The sequence below is a fragment of the Eubalaena glacialis genome, chromosome 9, assembly GCF_028564815.1.
Source record: "Eubalaena glacialis isolate mEubGla1 chromosome 9, mEubGla1.1.hap2.+ XY, whole genome shotgun sequence".
In the NCBI taxonomy this organism is placed as follows: Eukaryota; Metazoa; Chordata; class Mammalia; order Artiodactyla; family Balaenidae; genus Eubalaena; species Eubalaena glacialis.
Genome location: NC_083724.1, coordinates 50,358,114 through 50,377,970, shown reverse-complemented (window position 1 = coordinate 50,377,970; position 19,857 = coordinate 50,358,114). Strand labels below are relative to the sequence as shown.

Genomic DNA, 19,857 nt, shown 5'->3' with positions numbered 1-19,857 from the left:
ACTAGAGATGGTAATGAGGAGAGGGAACAATTCACTCCAAAGTGCTTTTCTTGAAAGCTAAATGTCAGGAGAGACTAAAGAGTCGTTGTCAGAAAGTCTGTAATGATGAAGCACAAACATTAGCCATTTTTTCTTTTCTTTTTTTTTTTTTTGGATGGCTTGATGTTCTTTTAATGTATGAAAAAAATGTTTGAGCCTAGTGTAAACATGTTTTTGGTCCCTGAATTTTTTTTTTTTAACATCTTTATTGGAGTATAATTGCTTTACAATGGTGTGTTAGTTTCTGCTTTATAACAAAGTGAATCAGTTATACATATACATATGTTCCCATATCTCTTATGTTCAAATCCTTGGACTGACATTATGCTTGGTCACTATAGCACCTATATCAGGTCCTGCAATATCTTTTGACTTGAAGCAAGTTTTCCCTTTAACAAAGACCATTAAGTGGTCTGTTAATTAGAGGCACTGGGAGGAACTCAATATCATGTTCATTAAATATTTCTTTTGGAAAAAATGTTAAATGGCCCATAAATGAGAGCATGACCAGGCATTCTCTTTCATCTGGGTCTGGCTTAATGATCAGCTCAGCAGTCATTAAAGTCTGCATGGTAAACCCTTCTAAGTCTGCATCTTTATTCTGTTGTAAGATTAAAGAACAAACTTCAAAAGTCATTTATGGAGATGGAGAAAACCCCCATCTGGCCAGTCTGAAAAAAATATAAATACATTTTTTTTGACCAGGCAAGAACCTTATGTCAGCACTTCTCAGAGTATGTCCCATGGAGTACAAATCCCTTGAGTTATTCCATTGAAAAAGGGTTCTGTGGTCAAATGAGTTGGGGAAGTTTTGCATGCTAGATCTCTACTTCCACATACACACATGAAGATTCACCCTGCACAGTAACATGTTAGAAACTCTAGTAAGTTCTACATTAAAGAATCCTGTTCAACCTTGTGTAAGGTGTCAGTTTCCTCAGAGTACTTGACATAGAACCCTTGCATTGTGCATCATACTACTATCATAGCATTATGTATTGTATGGAAATTGTCTACTTACCTGCCTACCTACATTAGCTTACATCAGACTGTAAGCTTCTGGAGAACAGAGATCCATATCTTATTTATTTTTTATTCCTTATGTGAACACAATTTCTGGAACAGAGTGGGTACTCAATAAATAGTTGGAAAGAGAACCGAACTCTCAACGAATATGTGTTGATGGCAAGGAAGAACAATGTAAATACATCAAAGGAAGAAGGAAGATTAACTGTTTCTGCCTTTGAATCATATAAACCATAATCTCTTATAACCCAGCACCTGTGCAATTGGTCCTGCAAGGAATTTGAATGTGAACACTTAAAAGCAGGAACATCCTGCTGGAATGGCTATAAGGATGCACATAAACACCTATATGCCAAGTCTGGTTTGGGGCTTTTTATGATGATATTTATTAAAACCAAAAGCTGTAACTCTTTTCTTTGGAACAACTTACATCGCACCATTTCCCTATTCCCAAAGACTGATATGAGGTTTTCCCAGCTCTCTTGATTTTCCTGATCCCTTTCCTGTCCCCCAACACAGCTTCTCCAGCCTCCATTCTGTGCTGTGGTCCATGGAGCACTCACGTCCACATCATAGTCTCCCCACCCACAGGTCCTTCTGGCTTCTCCTACCTTGGTCCTCTTAACCCCTGGGAACCCTCAGCAGCTATTTTCATCTTTTCCCTAAGCTTCTCAGCACAGCTGGAGAAAATAAGATTAATCTCTACTGTCCCCTCCAGGCTGCTGGGATCCATGCTGCTGGGAAAGCCTTTTATTCAGATCATCTCTCACTGACTTCCACTCTCGTTCCCCACCCCAGATATTCAGATCCATTTTCACTCGCAAGTTTCCAAATCGATCCTACCTGCCTCATTCTTAGGATGTGACCTCGTGGGTTCAACTCCCAAAAGAATGAAGGCATTGAACACAAACCCCTTCAATTCTGTTCCTCTCTGAATCCTCACTTGCCTCTCTTTGAATCTGACAGTTGGTTTCTCAGTCAAAACCAACTGGTCATCTATACGTTTGATTTCATCGTCCTGCCTCCTCTGGGACCTTATTTCATAAATTGTTCCCTCTCTCATAAATTTTCAATTTCCATTAGTCCTTTGCATGCTGCCAACATATGCTGGTCATACAAATGAACAGCAAACCTTCCTTTCACCTTTTTACCCATTTAAGTTGCCACCCTATCCCATTCCTTTAGTCTTCAAACTCCCTGGAACACGTGTCTTCAATTACTGTCTAGGAACCAGTGCAGTTTCTCATTCTTCAAATCCTTGCCTTCCTCCCCCACCGCTCCCTCAAGGGTTTATCAACAGCAAATATTTCCCATTGATCTTGCTGCAGGAATCATCATACCTGAGAAAATCCTACCCTTCTCTCAAAGTTCATCTCAAGAGCCCCTTCCTCTTTGAATCTTGTATAAGTCACTAATTTGTGTTTTGTTGGGATGAGATTGTATAATAAAAGATCCTAGGTCAAGGCTAGGAAGACTTGGCTTTAAGTCTTGACTCTGGCATGAAATGGCACAAATCAGAATGTCATGTCACCTCTCCATGAAATAAAAACATGTTTTTAGATGTCCACTAAGCCTGTTCTAATTCTTATTATATTTTTAGACATCTTAATGTCAGGAACTGTCTTTTAATATTGTGCAGCACAGTCCTTGTGGATAGCTTTCTCTATTTCTTTATTTCCTCTCGCAATAATCTTCTCGTTTTAGCAAAAAGTGAATGAAATTTGTCTGTGATTTGGATTTCTGCTTTTAAAATCTTCCTTTTCACTTTGCCCTTTAATAATGAAAATGAAACTAGATGTAAAATATCTAGGGTTCTAAAATTTTTAAAGACAACACTTAGCAGTTCGCTTGGATAGAAGAGCAGGTCTAGTAAGTTTCTGGAGAGATTTATAAATAGGTGGCTATTTAATAACAAGACACCCCGCTATAAAGGGACTAAGGAATCAGAAAACCAATGTGTAGATAAGATACATGAGAAAAGATGAATTTCCTATCACATTTCATGATGTCTGAGAACATTGGGAAATGGTTGCTCCAGGATATTAATGTTCCAACATAATTAAAGCAGGGCAGCTGAGTGCAAAGCAGAAATTGCAAGATCATTAATTTCTGACACAATAATCAACACATTATAGAACAGATTAGGGTGGTTCCATACACAGAGCCAGGAAAATTATACTGTCAAGTGGAATATGTTTTAATGTGAAATTGGATAGAGGAGCTAAGTATGGAAAAGGAGCCTGGTGTTGGGTTTTTCCAAGCAAAACTCAGCGTCAGCTGTCAGTCCAGGAATTATAAATTACTTTAAATATGAGTAAGGCAGATTTGAGATACTCTGATTTTCCTTCTCTTTCATTTCCTTTCAGATATTTGTTGTTGGGTTTCTGTGTTTCATGTCAATTTATAGAGAAATGACTGGAAAGACTGATTAGCACAACTGGTAGTTGCTAACACACAGCTTACATGAGTGTGGTGTTTATGTCAGTGCATTCTTTCATGACTTTCCCAAGGAATTAATTTCATAGAATGTGGCTGGATTACCACGTTTGTCCTCCCAGCACCATGGAGATATCTGGGACATTCTTTCCCCATAGTCTTATTAGTAAGCTTAATTAAGCAAAAATGTATTCCAAAGATTGTTTATAAACCTAAAAACACTACCTCCCTCCACACTTCCAGATTCCTAATCTTCTATTTCACAGTCTCACGATGTCTGCCTTTATAGGGAATCTTTTCCTGGGTTTTTTGGATGAGGCAACACTGACTAATTTGCACTTTGAGATTCTCTGGGGATCCTCTGGTTTCCTGAGCTCATAGACCAGGTAAGTATTTGCTGGACACTCTAGGTATAAGCTCAATTCACTTACTTGGAAATCGACAATTCACACATGAGTAAAGACTCGCTACTTTCTCCCACAGAAGAATACCTTATTTCCTTTTGCATAGATATCCCCACCTTTTTCTCCCTCCCTTGTGTGGCTTTCTCTGGGTATTCTGTGCTCTGTCTTTGCAGTACCTACATCTAGTAGAAGTCTCTCTCCAGGTAGTCAGCAAGCTACCTCCCTATGCATCTCCCACCATACCCTGAAGGGTCATGAGCTCCTATTTTCTGTTCAACATTGGCTTACATGTGAATGTAGGCAATGCTCAAGGATGCATTACTATTTGTGGCCTGCCTATTTCATCTCAGTCTCTGAACCAAGACATTTAGTTCTCCCTTAGTTTCTTTCTCCAAATAAGGATTGCCTAATAAACATATCTGAAAGGCAAATGTCAAGCCAGAAAAAATAGTTTGCAACATATATGACAAACTCCTAATACATTTAAACTTTAAATTTAATATATCAATAAGCAAAACATGAACTAAGAAGTAGGAAGGTGGGCAATGAATATATACAGGCAAATCAGAAAAAAATAAATATTACTGGAAAATAAATGCACAAACGTGTCCAACTTCATTTATAATCAAAGAAATTTAAAAAGTTATAAAATAGCACATTTGTCTATCAAATGGATAAAGATATTTTTTTTTTGATAAAGATATTTTTAAAACATAATACTCTGGAGTATGATATTTGTATTAATAGCTGCATTCATACTGCTTGTATTGTTCAGTTTATCAATTAAAAAATCTTTCACTTTAGGCCAAAAATATATAGATGTATATATAATATAAGAGTTATATATATACTTAAATTTCATTTATTAAATATTTATATATATATAATTACATATTTAAGTATATTATATATAAAACATTGCCCTGGAGAGGTGAGTATTCAAGGAAATAGGATTCTCATAAGCTCTAGTGTGAAGGTAAATTGATATAATATTACTAGATGACAATTCAATTACCTGTATCAAAAAGAAAGACCCCAAACATGCATATCCTTTGACATAACAATTCTAATTCTAGGAATTTATCATAAGGAAATAATCATGGTTATGCACAAAGGTTTATCTACCAATATTCATCACAGCAATATTTGTAATATTGCAAAATTGGAAACTGCCCAATTATCTATCGGTAGGGGTTGGTTAAATAAGTTGTAACACAGCTAAAAAGGGCTTAGCATTATACAAGTTTTTAGCCACAGCTCTGCCTCAAGTCTGGATCTCCGCTTTGCCCTGGGAGTTAATGAAAATAAGACCCACACTGTCTCTATGTCTCATACATGAGCAGAGTGAAGTCATTATTCCTGTTTGGATATTAGCTAAAGTCACTGTCTTCTCCTGACCCAGAGAAATTCATCCAGAGCAGGGGTGAGCCCTTGAGAGTCAAGGCAAAGACATAGATTCCGCCTTTTTTTGCAATTGATTGTGTTCTCCAAGTCTTCTGGTAGGACTGACGTTTTATATCTCCATCCACGTGTCACAATAGGTCCGTATTATGAGGTTCATCCTTGGGCATGACAATTAAATTGATGATTACATTACATTGCTCAGGGAAGTGTTTGACCAGGGGTCCTCCCTAAGGGAGGTGGGCCGGAGATAAACCACATTGTATGTCCAGGAAGGCATTCACACCTGTTTCCTTTAGTGACGATGAAAGGCTTATAGGAAAATTTTATATAATGTTCTTATTATTAGGGTGTGAAATTAGATCCTAAAACACTAAAAATGATACCATCTCACCTTTAGTTCTAATGTTCATTTTTTCAGAGGCTTTTCATGTTTATTTTCCATTTAGACCCTCAATACTAATTGTACAGGATTGTGCAGGATCTATGTCCCACAAAAAAAAGAGCATGAATTTTGGAGTCAGACAGACCTCACTCCCAAAACAAAGGAAAGGAAGTGAAAATGGGTGCAAATGAAGATAAGATTAAAGGTGTGGATGTGGGGAGTTGAGGGGATTCTTTCCTATGGGCTAAATTTTCCATGTGGAGCAGACATAAGGTCATCGGCTAAGAGAGAGAAGGACATCAGTGAAGTGAGGGAACACCTGCTGTGGAAAGGCGGGGTTACTGCCTGCGAGGAGAGGTTTCAACACTCACCAGCCCTGAAATTCAGTCACGATCCACGTAAGATTCAGGTTCTGGTGCCAGGTGATGGAGAACCCTTTATAGACATACATAAGGCAAAATGACAGGAAGCTAGTTATAATATAAATACAGGTCAAAGACATACTTGTCCTCTGCTATTAATTGGGGCGTTTCAAGCCTTTCAGAATCATATTCTAAAATACCTAAAGCAAAAAGGAGAAAATGAGCAGATTGGTATAATGAAATATGCTCTATCAGATATTCGGAGTGTCATGTTTCATGGCCGGGTCTACAGCTAGCTGTTATATGACCTTGAGCTCATATCATAGGGTCTCTGGGCCTTTTCCTCATTCTAAAAAATATCTGATTCTGAGGTCTCTTCTGGAAACTCCTTTTCCTTTTCAGTGACCAAATGATTTGAAAATAATGCAGATTTCTGAAATCAGTGAGTTGAGAGATCTGGGTATTTACCACACAAATAGCAATGAAAAACTTTGGCTGCTGATGTGCAAGTCTACCACAGGGTGCCCTCTACCCTAAAATGGAAGGCTCTTATGAGCAGAAAGACTCATGCTGGGTAAAGCTGGAAGCTGTTCAGTCTTTGTTGCTTGTGAAAGCCAAGAGCTGAATTAAATCAGATGGGTCTTTAAAAAAAGAAGAAACAAAACAGATGGATCTTTTAAGAAAAAAGTGTTGGTCAGCTAAAGACTTATTTAAAAACACATGGTCATTCTGCCTTTTGTGGTATCTGAAGACCAAATATAGTATCTACAGGAGGCATGCTGTTACGGTTTAGCAACTATTTCCCCAAACATGGCTGGGATTCTAAAAATACTAAAGTCTTATACTCATTTTTCTAGATAAAGCTCCACTCAGCCTGTCTTTAGGGATTTGTGAGAATTCCACCCTTTTAGCCAAGTGTCTAATGTCAGAATTTTTGTTTTGCTTTATGTTTTTTTTTTTTAAATTCTCTTACAACTTATTGTCAAACAGTTAAATGAATGCAGTTGCAATACATAGTATAGTATATCCTGCAATTGTGTCAAAAGCATCTTAATGAAGGGCTCTGGAATTCCACTGACTGGATTATAGTAATCTTGTGAGTAATTATTCCACCAACTCTGCAGTTGCCATATCCAAATTTATCTGTGCAAATGATTCCAAAAGATTTCAAACCTCGTCAGAATAGAAATTAAATTTAACCCAGAATCAAACCCTCTGGTAAATTGTTGAGGTCCACTGCTTATAACAAGAACCTAACTAGGTTTGTTTTCGAACATGGGTAATTTATGGTATTGTTGGCATAGGATTGAAATGTTTCCATGTGAAGATAGGAGGCCATTTCTGGAAACTATCATTCACATACTAATTATAGGCCCAGCTGGGGCTCTTCAATTGGTAAAGTAGGTGGTGGATTAACCTAACAACCTGGCCAGCGATGTCTCTCTGGAAGGCCATGAAACTACTTTAAAAGTCAATGTTGAGCTCTTTAATACCAACGATGTTTTTTTAACTACACAACAAAGGTTTGTGGTTCCCTGCAAAAGCTTTCATTTCTTCCCTCCCTCAGCAAAGTCCTATTCATTGTGTTGGGTACCACTTAAACTATGACACTTCATAAAGTTATAATTAGTAACCCTAATTATTTTAAAACTCCGGCCTGATTTGGTTTGGGAAAATAAGTTCCTGACATATCTGTTTCTCTGCTTTTTCTTTCCTATGTGCTTTAACCAGGAACTTTTCTGGACTTTTACAGGTTTAGGGGCAGTCTAGCCCCTCTGAGTAACCCAGCCTTGTGGCTGCGTTTCTGTACAGACTCTCTCTCCAACCCACTGTCCCCACCCCCTGGGAGGGAAAAACTTTAGGAGAGAATTAAAATTTGTATACTATGAGGAAAATTTTCTCGGTTACCCTTAGGATTTGCTCCCTGTCATTATGTTATTTTGAGGGAGTAGATCATTCTTTTTTGAAAGGGAAGCAAGTGAAAACAAAGAAGATACTCTATTGCCCTTTGACAATTTGCAGTTTTCTGAAGCAGGAAATTGGAAGAGTGAAGCCCTCATCATCTCCAGGATGATTATTCAGCTGGAGTGTCAATCCATCTCCCTTGCTTTTTTGCTCCTTTGCCTTTTCTTTCCAGGGCTTGAGGATATTTCATTGCTCCTTGAACTACCACCTGGTGATGTGCAGAGGAAAAGAAAACTAATTCAATCTAGCCTGCTTTTAAAATGTAAACAACTGTCCTGCCCTGACTGGGAAGAATTAACAGGTTGAAATTGACAGAGAATCCAAAAAGGAGGTAACAGATCTGAAAGTTCCTCACATAGGGACTACACATAATAGAAATTTAGCAAGTGGGGTTTGATAATCCACATAGCAGTTTTCTACCACCCTTGACTGGTGGTTCTCAGCCAGAAAAGATTTTGCCCTGGCCCCCCTCCCCAAAGGGACATTTGGCAGTGTCTGCAGACATTTTTGATTGTTATAACTTGGGGGTGATATTGGTATCTAGTGGGTAAAGACCAGGAATGCTTACCATCCTGCAATGCACAGGGCAGTCCCCTACAACAAAGAATTATCTGGCCCCAAATGTCAATAGGGCTGAGATCAGAACACCCTGCTGTAGATAAATGAGCATGTGCAATGTCTAATTTTAATATGATAAGAAGTAAGTTAAATCATGTTTTTGATCCTTACTTGACTATATTTAAAATTATTTGTTTGCAAATATGTATTTATAGCTCTCTCCATTCACTGCCTATTTGTATTTCCAAAGTTGGTCTAGCTAAGTTTTCTCAACAATTAATATTCTCTATCAAAAAAATGTTAAAGTATCACTAGTCCCTAAGGACTGGAACCTTTAGTGCACTGAAACAAATTCATTTACACAAATCTAATTTGCCCCTAACTTTTAAGAGATTTGCATAAAATCAAGAACACCTGTCTAAGGGACAGCAATTTACTTTGTGCCTCTTCTCCCCTCTTAAATAGATATTAGTATACATTCAAGTTGCCTAAGACTTTTTTCCCAGTCTTTAGAGATATTCTGTTTACTTTGAAAATGAAATAAACACTGTTTTTAAAAAAAGATCTATAAATAAACAAGAGGTTAATCCCCTTAAGAATTTAGACTATGGGCAATTTCCTTCTTGTCACATTCTTAGTGGGACCCAGGGGCAGAGTTCTTAAGAACAGACTGAAATGTTTGGCTTTCTCTTCGCCTGTGTCAGCCAGGCCCAATCCTCAGCTTACCCAGTCACCAACTACCCTAAAATAACCTCTCCACCTCAAGAGGCCCTCAAAATGCAAGATGGCGGCACAAGAATAGGAGATGACATTATCAGCATTATTTATAGAAAGGTGGAAATCCAATGTGTTAGACCAAACAAGCTGATCTTGTCACGTTTCTTTTGTGTGCTGGAATGCTGATAGACAACTGCCAAACAGATCTGAGGTTTGAGGCCATAGTTTGAATCTAGTACATAGCTGACTGGCTTTGTGGCTCTTTTATCAGAACAACATGTGGTCTGGCCAGTATTCTAAGTGTAGAAAGAGTTCTAAGATAGGAATAACCTAGTGGCCTGCTGTTGTCCAGAACATCTTTAGCATTTCACTTAACCCACTGTGGCAGTTCACAGATTTGTTTGGAATGTCCAAAAGGAGCCAGGAAGCTCTATCCAGTGGAACTTTCTGCAATGAGGAAATGTTACATATCTGCCATAACCAACTCACTTGATCACTGGCTCTATGTGGCTATTACGGACTTGAAATGTGATTAGTGCACCTAAGGAAATGAATTTTAAATTTTATTTAATTTTCATTTAAATAGCCACATGTCCTCGTGGCTACTATAATAAACAGTGCCAATCTGAAAAACAGTAACTCATTATTCCACATCTTCATTATAGATATCTTGATTCCTTCTTCTTTTCTATGAATTATAAATATAGCAAAATTAAAGAATGTTTAGAAAATGAAAGGAAATTCTATTCAATACCCGTAATTTCATGAACCTAACAAAATTGTTATACATTTGGTAAATTTTCAAGGTTTTTTTCTACGTATTTTTAGATGAGTTCAATATAATTTATCTTATTTTATTTTGCTTTATTTTAATTTTATCTATTATAACCAGCTTTTTTTCACTTAACATTATGAGAGGAATATATTTCTCTACTACTAAATAATATTCACAAGCTGTCAGAGTTAATGATTGCCTATTTCTTAGATTGTAGCACCATGATTTGTGTATTTCCTCTGTTTTTGAAATCTTGGGTTCTTTCATTTGTTTGCTTCCTTCCTTGCTTGGTTTTATGGTCATTATAAAATAATGCTGTAGTAAACATGTGAAAGCATGTTTACATTTCTCCTCTTCAAGATATGTTTACCTGCCAAATGTTTGAGTCTTATTTAGGTAATAATTTACATGGTGAATCATTTCACTACCACAGAATCATTTTGAAAAAGTACTTTTTCACTATTCATGTCAAAAATAGACTTTAAAGAAGAGAAAGGAAAAGAAAGCCAAGTCTTTTCTCGCTGCAGCACAATTAATTCAGTAAATTACGAGACAGATTACTATTCCTTCCCATAGAACAGGAAGAATTGCTGATAAAATGTAACTGTACTCAGGGCTGATGCCATAGACCTCTGCTTTGCAAATGGGGAACAAGTTCCCACGCATAAATCCTACAACTAAAATATTTTACGTAGTCAGATCATCTCTAGAATTTATAAAGATAAGAAAATTAATGGAAGTTAAATTAAAAAACCGAAAATGCCCCTTTTATTTTGTTCCTTGTAAATACATATAGTTATATATTATTACATCTCCAAACTATCCTTTTTATAATTTAAAGTAATATGAATACAGTCCAAGTAAACTTTCACACATCTTACGATTAGGAGTTATTCTGAAGATATTGGCCTAAGACATTTTATATTTTGCATAGTGATAAACTGTCATGAGATTTTTCAATTTCTTTTTAAATAAATTCTATATTCTGGTGGCTCTGATCATCAAAGAGCAAATAGATCCTATTGATAACACAGATAAATTGAAGACATAGCATACTGAATATTAGAACATAAAAAAAATCAAATGTTCTCATTATTCATAATTTGGGTTGTACTTTCTGTAATATCTCTTTGTCTTTTTTGAATTAAGATTTGTATTTGAGGGATTGACCATGGACTGAATGACCTTGTGCTCATTAAACATTAGGTTATACCTGTGAAGCAGCTTTGTAAACTGCAAAGTACAGTGAAAATCTAGTATAAATGTTTTGAAAAGTGCTCTTTGCTCATCCTGTACATGAAAAGGAGACTTTTAAATTGGCTTAATGGAAAGAAATCCAAGACTTTTCTCTCTCTCTTTGGCACAATGAATTTAATAATTCATAGTAGAGATTTATTTTTCCTTCACATACAACAGTAAAACTGTTTGGCCTGATAAAATAACTGCATTTAGGGCTTTTATTAGTGATAACATTCAGGGACATAGATCTTTACTTTGGAAATGGAACTTGGGTCTCCAGATAGCAAATCACTGGGACTTTGTTCACTCTATGAATGAAGCACATTGCCAGAAAGTCACTTCCAAAAAATCAATAGTGTGTTTACACTGGAAATGTTTGTAAAAAAGCTTGGACTGCCATCCACCCGGTATGCACTTTGTGGATTATCTGGGGAAAATATTTAAAAGTTGACTGGTTTTCCTCTGCCATCTAGTTAACTTCTTGCTTTCCTCTCCCAGTGTTTTAAAGAATGCAAACTAAGTTCAGCATTAGTGTACACAACATATCATTGTGAGCTTGATTCTGCTGAAAAAAATAAGAGAAGTAGTCCCAGGGTCATATATAAGTGGTTAACCATTACTCATGCCACTGTGATCTGTGGTTCACAGACAATGAAGAGGTGCCTGTAGTTTGCTTCTGCACATCTGTTGTGTCAAGTACATCCCAGGTCGTAAGAGTTTCCAATTTTCAGTTAACAGAACTCACAGTTTTACTTTTCTGAATTGCAGGTGGTTTTCATGAGCCTGTGCAAAAGTTTTTGGGACTGTGGACTTGTAGCCCTGGATGACATTACAATAGAATTGGGAAGCTGCTGGTCTCCAGGTAAGAGGGCAGTTCATTTCAGCTTTCTTTTGTCTCCCTGACCGATTCATGGCATGTCCTGTTTCTCTAAGAACATACCACGTACATTTAATCTGTGCTAGTCTGTCCTTTGCTTTTCTTGCCAGAAGTGCCTCTCTCATTTAGAAATGATGCCTTGAATGCAATGTGTGACTTTGTACATATGACTTGACCCCTGTATCTTCATCTATAAGAGAGGTGGTAATACCTACCTGAAAAGTGGGGATAATACACATAAATTCCCTAGTGTAGGACCTGGCACAAAACAGTGCTTTAAAAACAAATACCTTCTATTATAATTCCTTTTGTTATTATCATTGTTGTTGCCTCATACGCATGCAGATTTTCAAGAAATATTGATGAAATTGTTATTATACATAGACTAGGCTAAACATACCATTTCTAAATGATAATAAATAAATATTTTCCAAGTGAATTAAATGACAGTGGAACAATGGAGCAAGCATTGATGATAGTGACAAATATTGTGGCTGTGTGTTGGACATTATGTCTAATGAGAAAATTGTGCATACCTCAACCCAAATCATTGGTTTCTATCTACTAATTACCACTGCATCCTAAGTCTCAGGGTATCCATTTCTTTAACAAACAGGCAAATTGTGGCATCAATTTGGCACCAGAGAATAATCTCCACGTTTATTTAATTAAAAGATAATTTGTTTGTAGTCGATTTGTGTGGCACTGCAAGAACAACATAAAACAAGATAAAAATCTCTGCACTCAAGACATAGAAAAGGGAATGAGGCTTCATTAGCTTGTAGTGTATATAAAATAAAATGAAGTAAAATAACTATCATGCAAGAGATGGAAAAGATAGGCTGTTTATTAGAGAATCTAGATGTAGGGAGGTACAACCAAAGAAGTCCCCAGGAAGTTGGGAGGTGACACCACTCTAATAATAATCATTATTACAGTTATTGAAGATAGCACCCAAAGACATAAACATTTGTTTTTGGAAATGGAAAATAAGCCTCCAGGTAGCAAAACACCAAGTTCTAATATATATATTTAGCTAATATTTATTGAGAACTTCATGTTCTAAATATTTTACATACATCATCTTATTTAATCCTCACAACCCCCTGAGGTGGATACCATTAATATTCCCACATTACAAATAAGAATGCTGAGGCACAGAAAAATTCAGTAACCTGCTCCACACATATTAAGCTATGTCTCCAAAATCACATTTAATTCTTTTACATTCTCCCCCTCCTCCAAAGCAGCTATAGAGTTGCTCTGAGGATTCCCTTCACTCATTCTGGATTTCTGAAGAAAGCTCCTGCATGACGTTTTATTATTTTTATGTTTCCATAAAAGCAACATACCTCCAATTTTCAGAGCTTTATAAGCTCATTCACACAAATAAATTCACAAGTCAGAGAAAGTTTCTTTCTCAAAGTATTCCCGAACTTTTGGATCTAGATTTCTGATTGTTCTCTGCCTCTCTGGCAGAACCTAGGGTGGAGTCCAGCCTCTAGCTGGAGGCACCAGTGTGGCTTAGGTGGGCTTCTGGTGAGGGGGCTGCCTCTTCATGCGGGACATGTGGCCAGACGACACCCATATGTGCAGCACGTGCTTCCAGTGAGCCTTGGAATACATATTCATTGAAAGAGCCTCAGCAATCGCAACACCTGCTGTTTCCTTGCAGAGAAGCTTCCAACTCCACCTGGAGAGTGTACTTTCGAACAAGATGAATGTGCATTTACTCAGGAGAGAAGGAACCGGAGCAGCTGGCACAGGAGGAGGGGAGAAACTCCTACCTCCTACACAGGACCAAAGGGAGATCACACTACTGGGGTAGGTGAGTTATGCCACATGGTGCTGTTTCCTAAGGAAACCAGAAATAGCATTCTAGGGGTCATTTACTGCATTTTGAAATGGGAAAAATGATGTGTCTAGAATGAACTGCACGTGGGATGCTACACATGTGGGGTAGGTAATTCAGTATGTGCATTTAAAATCATTCTTTCTGTTTATTACATTGCTTATATATCTTGCTGCAAAAAGGATTTAAAGAGCTTACAAAGATATGCACACAAAGATAATTTAATTAGAGGTAGGTTTAAAAATAAAAGAGAGATGGACAAAAATGAAAAAAAAGTATATGATGATCTAAACTTAAGCCCAGGACTGAGACCTAGTATAGAAATATGCTGGCAGACAGGGGAGGAGATATATCAGTTTGAGTCCTCACTTTCTAGAAACTGAAAAAGATGGAAAACTCATCTGTAAAACATGATTTACAGTGTTCTTAGGATAGAAACAGATGAAGCAGTCCATCAAAGGGTGGAGGCAATAAGGAGGTGCGTTTTCTGTAGAAAATGTATAAACTACAATAAACTAGGCTAAAAGTTGATCTACTTCTTATTATCACCATGTGTCAGCAATTGTAAACAATGTCAGTGATAAAAATACTCCCTAAAGAATAGACCTTTCTCACTGACCCTCTCAATTTTACTTGGTATACCAGTTGGATAACAGCACATCATTTGGTCCAGAAAAAAAGAACTATCCCTGGTACTAAGATTATAGAGATATTTCCTGAAGGGTCCTTACAGAGAGTTGCATAGTGCTGTTTCTTATGGTCTACCTCAAGATAAGTCTAGGGAATAACACCACAGAGCAACCTATAGCACCACCTATTTGTTGAATTGGCTTAATTTGGTAGGGTGCAATCAGGAACAGCTTTGTTTTTTCTTTCCAACACTCTCTTCAAACATACCCTAGAGAATTCTCCCTTCCCCACCCCTTGGCAGATCCCATAGCTTCTCAGTCTGGTTGAGGTATAGGACCCGTCACACATTCAGGTATGTTAAAAAGTCCAATTCAAATTAAAACTTCAGTTTCTCATTGAATCAAATCATCTTTCTCCCTCAGCACGGGCCTGATGTATAGTTTGGAGATGATAAAAGGGAAGACTCTCTGTGCTTTAACTGTGTTTAACTTCCTCCTCTGCCCCTCATCTTCATGATCATTTAGCCAGGGTGAGTGGAGGAGGGATTAAAAGAAAATAACTTTTAAAATGTTTGGTGCTATTTCAAATTCTTTCTTGGATATTGAATACCTTCTGTTATGACAGATATCTAAATACTGGCTCTTTGGAGAAGGTATCTAAATCCTGCCTCTTTTGCATCTTACCATTTTTGGCACTGTACTCTCTGGCTGATCTCCTATGGCTACCCCCTCTTCCCCTAGCGCTTGCACTATAGAAGTACAACTCACACAGATTTTCTGCTTACGTTCCTCCTGGCAGTTTTGACTTGGGTCCTTTCGAGAGCCTTTGGTTCCAGCCACCTTCCCAGTGAGTATCCATTTGGCCTCGGATCCTAAATGCACCTTTGCCTGACTAAGAAGAAGATGTGCAGCTTGGCCCTCCCACTGACCTCTCTTTCCTTCCTATTGCTTCAGAGAGTCTGGGACAGTGTTGCGTCAGTTAGGGATGCTGTTGAAGAGATTCAGCCTTGGTTCGACCAGGTTCCAGCACTGAGTAGAAGATTCTAAGAGAGCTCTAAGAGTGTGTGAGACTATATCTGGAAAGACAAGGAAGTTAAAAAAGATGATAAAAAAGACTTGTATATGTTAGGACTATTTTGGTTGGGAACAGTTTGTTACCCTTTGTAACAGAAAGAAAGGCCATTTCAGGGCTGACTTCAGGCATAGCTTGATGTAGGGGATAAAACTATGTCACTGGGATCAGTCTGTCTCTCCATCTCTCTGCTCTGGTTTTTCTGAGTTGGCTCCAATCTCAGACAGGCTCGCCTCTCATGGTAGCAAGAAGCTACAGCAGCTGCAGCCTCATGGCCTTTCAACACTGAATCTAGTGAAAAGAGATAACTCAAACCAACAAACAAAAAATGAGTCTCATTAGCTCTGATTGGCAGTGTACTGAGGGCAGAGTACTATCAAATTCCTGTTTGAATCCCCACACTGCTTACTATTGTACCTTATACACTACAGAGGCTCAAAAATGTCCATGGAGTGAATAAATGAAACTACAAGCCTTCACTGATGTATGTAAGAATAACTAACCATTTAGTTAGCAAGACCCCTAGAAAATGTGATAATGGGGAGAAACTAAATTACAAGAGGAGTAGAGAAAGATCAAGAATAAATCAGCTTTAGTTCGAGTCCATTGTAATCACGATGTTGTCTGTATGTATGTTTTTCTGGGGGAGGGAGTTGATAGCTTTTCTTCCATTTCTCAGGAACACCAAGAAGGCTAGCAACAGCAAATCTGAGAAGAGGGCCATGCTGTGGTGGACTACCACAGGGGAATTCTCTGGGTAACAGGCCATGTCATGTCTTAGACACGGAAGAGAGAACAAAACAAAAATAGTGAGCAGTGGAGAGAGGGAGTCTCTGAAAAGGGCAAAGAGGGTCACCAGGCCTGGTTATAACAGACCCATGAACTATGGTGTCAAGGCTCCCCACTCACTAGGTATGAGACCTTGAGAAAGTTACTTAAAATCTCTAAGTCTCAGTGATGTCATCTAGAAAATGAGAATAATTATAGCTACTTATCTGTTTGCTTACTTCAAAGGATGGTTGAGTTTAAACTTGTTTAACTTGTAGGTGACATTCCACCTCCTCCCCATACACAAAATCTATGAAAGTCTTACAAAAGCACATGCAGTAGAAATTCCATTACTCATCATTTTGCTCCTTTACTTACGTTGTTCCTGGTTTAAGGGCACATGTTAGTTAACTTGGTGTGGCTTTGTTTAAAGAAAATGATATGATTGTGTTTGCTTTGTCTCTTTGAAAACTTTGAAGAATGTTTCATCTGGCTGGGGTGAAACTTCATAACAAAAATTGTAATGCAAAAACTTCTTAGTGTGTTCAATACTTATTCCAAGAAAATAATTGACACAGTGTACAACACAGAGAATTCTGTTTCTGTATTATTTTTTTTCCCAGTAAATTGCTTCTAGGATTTGCCTTCTTCTCCATCCTTCATTTCACCTGTTTCAATGCAAACTTCCTAAAGGTTCTCAAGACATCTTTCAATTTTCTAACCATATAAAATTTTTTACAGATTGTATCTTTTTATTCCTATGTACAACAATGCAGAGGGGTAGCAAATTTTGCTATGTGGTGCCCAGGGTACCTACAGATATAGCACTGGAGTTTTATGTCTTGGTTTTGTTCTTTAAGTTACTTCAACAGTTATTCTACTGGGGAAATAATAATATCTAGTGATCATTTATGGAGCGTTTACCACATGCAGGCACTGTGCTGGGACCTTTATATCCTGTCTTAGTCAGTTTGAGTTGCTATAACAAAAATACCATAGACTGAGAGGCTTAAATAATAAACATTTATTTCTCACAGTTCTGAAGGCTGAGAAGTTCAAGATCAAGGTGCTGGCAGATTTGGAGTCTGGTGAGGGCCCACCTCCTGGTTCATAGACAGCAGTCTTCTTGCTGTGTCCTCACATGGCAGAAGACGCAAGGGAGCTCTCTGAGGACTCTTATAAGGGCACTAATCCCATCTATGAGAGCTTGGCCCTCATGACCTAATCACCTCCCAAAGATCCTACCTCCAATTACCATCATATTGGGGATTAGGATCTCAACATATAAATTTCAGTAAATAAACATTCAGTTGATAACACATCCTTACCACAACTTGTAAAGTATGTGAAAGTGCCCATTTTTCATATGAGAAAACTGAAGGTTGGAGAAGTGCCTTTCCAGGGCCACACAGCAATAAGTGGTAGAGTAGGGACTGAATCTCAGGAATGTTGGGCTCTAATGTCCATATTCTTTCCACACTGCCTCACCACCAGAGTTTCCCAGCCTACATGATAGTAAGAGACCACACATGACCTGTAACAGTTGTGACAGCTTATACGTGAAAAGCACAATTCTTCACATAGCGTAATCTCACCCCTATTACCCTTCACACCAAAGAGGGGTGTCTGCTCTTGGAAAGGATATATTCAAACTGATGGTAGTTTTAGACATCCACTGAAATGTATCCAGCAGAAAGTATCTAAATTTTTTCTGACCTGTTTCTAGTGTCAGTGAACAAATATTGTCAGTTTAACTCCAGGACTGCAGCCCACACACCCACTGTGTATCCTAAACCTTCAAAGGGTGGCTTCCCCTTTTCCTGGCCTCTAATGGCCTAATGTGGGCTGATATATTGGCTCTCAGGTTACAGTATGACAAGGATCACCCATTCAAAAATCAAAGCATAAGCAATTAAAGGCCCTTTAAACAATTGTTTATTTGTTAAAACCACCAGTGTCATAAGCTACGTGTGCATAATGTAAGATGAAACATCTTAGAACTGGGGGCAACCATAAATGTTATTTAGTGTAGGGTCTCTACGATCTTGATTTATTCCATATTTTCTGAGGACCCACTATGCATTAGGCACCACATAATTGCCGCAGAATTACAATAAGTAAGGTAATAACAGTAAAGTTCTAGAGATGATGGAACCACATAGAGAGGAACAGTTAGCTCTCCTTGGGAGCGTCTTAAAGAATGAGTGGGAATTCATCAAGAAGAACATCAGGGGGTGGGGAAGCATTTCAGGATGAGGGAATGACAGGTGCAAAGCATGGAGCCATTAAGCAGTATGGCAGCTTCAGGGAACTGCAAGTGATTCTACCTGGCTGCCATGTAGGATACTGTCAGCCAGAATTCCCAAGATAGTGAAGTCTGAGATATAGGCTTGTATGCAGGTAGTACATTTGGAGATGTGATCCCAAGGAGTACAAGTGTGGGGCAAAGGCATCAAAGCAGGGAAAGAGGGAGAGCTGATACGAGGATGCATCCCTGACTTGGCCACTGCTGTGACCATCTGGCTGCTTGATCTGGTGGGAACAGCTGAGAAACCATGTTGAAGTATGTCTCAGAGCCATCACCCAGGGGAAGAAAAGGAGAAGCATTTGTCCACAGGTTCCCTTCCTGCACTGGCCAAAGATAAGTGTCCATTCAGCATTGGCTACTCACTCTTGCCTTATTTCTAGGTTACATTTGCATGGGTGCTGAGTGATTCTGCCGAGGGCCAAGCCCAAAATGACTGCACAAAACTCAGCATCAAATACAGGAAGTAACAGGCAGTTGGCATGGGCCTAAGACAAGGCATCTATCAGGTGCATCTGAGTGAAACTGCTTAAAGACTGTGTAGAATTAGTTGTAGTAATGGTAACTAGAATAAGAGACCCGTGAGACAGAAAATCTGTAGTAGTGAACAGAAGCATCTCGTATGGGCACATCTAGGAAAGTGGTGGGAGATGACAGTGGACAGTCAGATGAGAACCAGATCACCAAGAGCCTCGTCTACATGTTAAGGAATTTGCATGTTCACTCTTTGTAGAAAAAGCATTCACTGAAAGGCTTTAAATGGACCATTTTAGTGGTCCCAAAGCAAAATGATGAAGCTTTACTTGATAGTTTTCCCAATAGACATCATAGTAGGCACCACTTTCTTAGCCATCCTGCTTAGGGGCTTTACATCTAACACTATCCTGAACATCTGTCTAAGTGATCACAAAGGTCTGGGAAAATGAGAAGCAGTTCCATCTCAGAAAAAGGCTTGAAACCCTTCTCTAGTGGCTCCCTCATAAAGATGAGGGTAGACAGAGGCAAATTGGGGACGAGAGCCAGGACTCAAACACAGTTCTCTTTTTT

The 19,857-nt window shown here is 38.3% G+C and overlaps 1 protein-coding gene across 1 annotated transcript in view; it reads left to right on the top strand.

Annotated features, from left to right (window-relative positions):
• Positions 1-19,857, top strand: part of MAMDC2 (MAM domain containing 2) — a 167,814-nt gene that overhangs the window by 119,327 nt on the left and 28,630 nt on the right. Inside the window, exons 11-12 of the mRNA XM_061201200.1 lie at positions 12,076-12,169; positions 13,860-14,012. Of these exons, the coding sequence (XP_061057183.1) occupies positions 12,076-12,169; positions 13,860-14,012 (247 nt within the window). The remainder of the gene's footprint in view (positions 1-12,075; positions 12,170-13,859; positions 14,013-19,857) is intronic.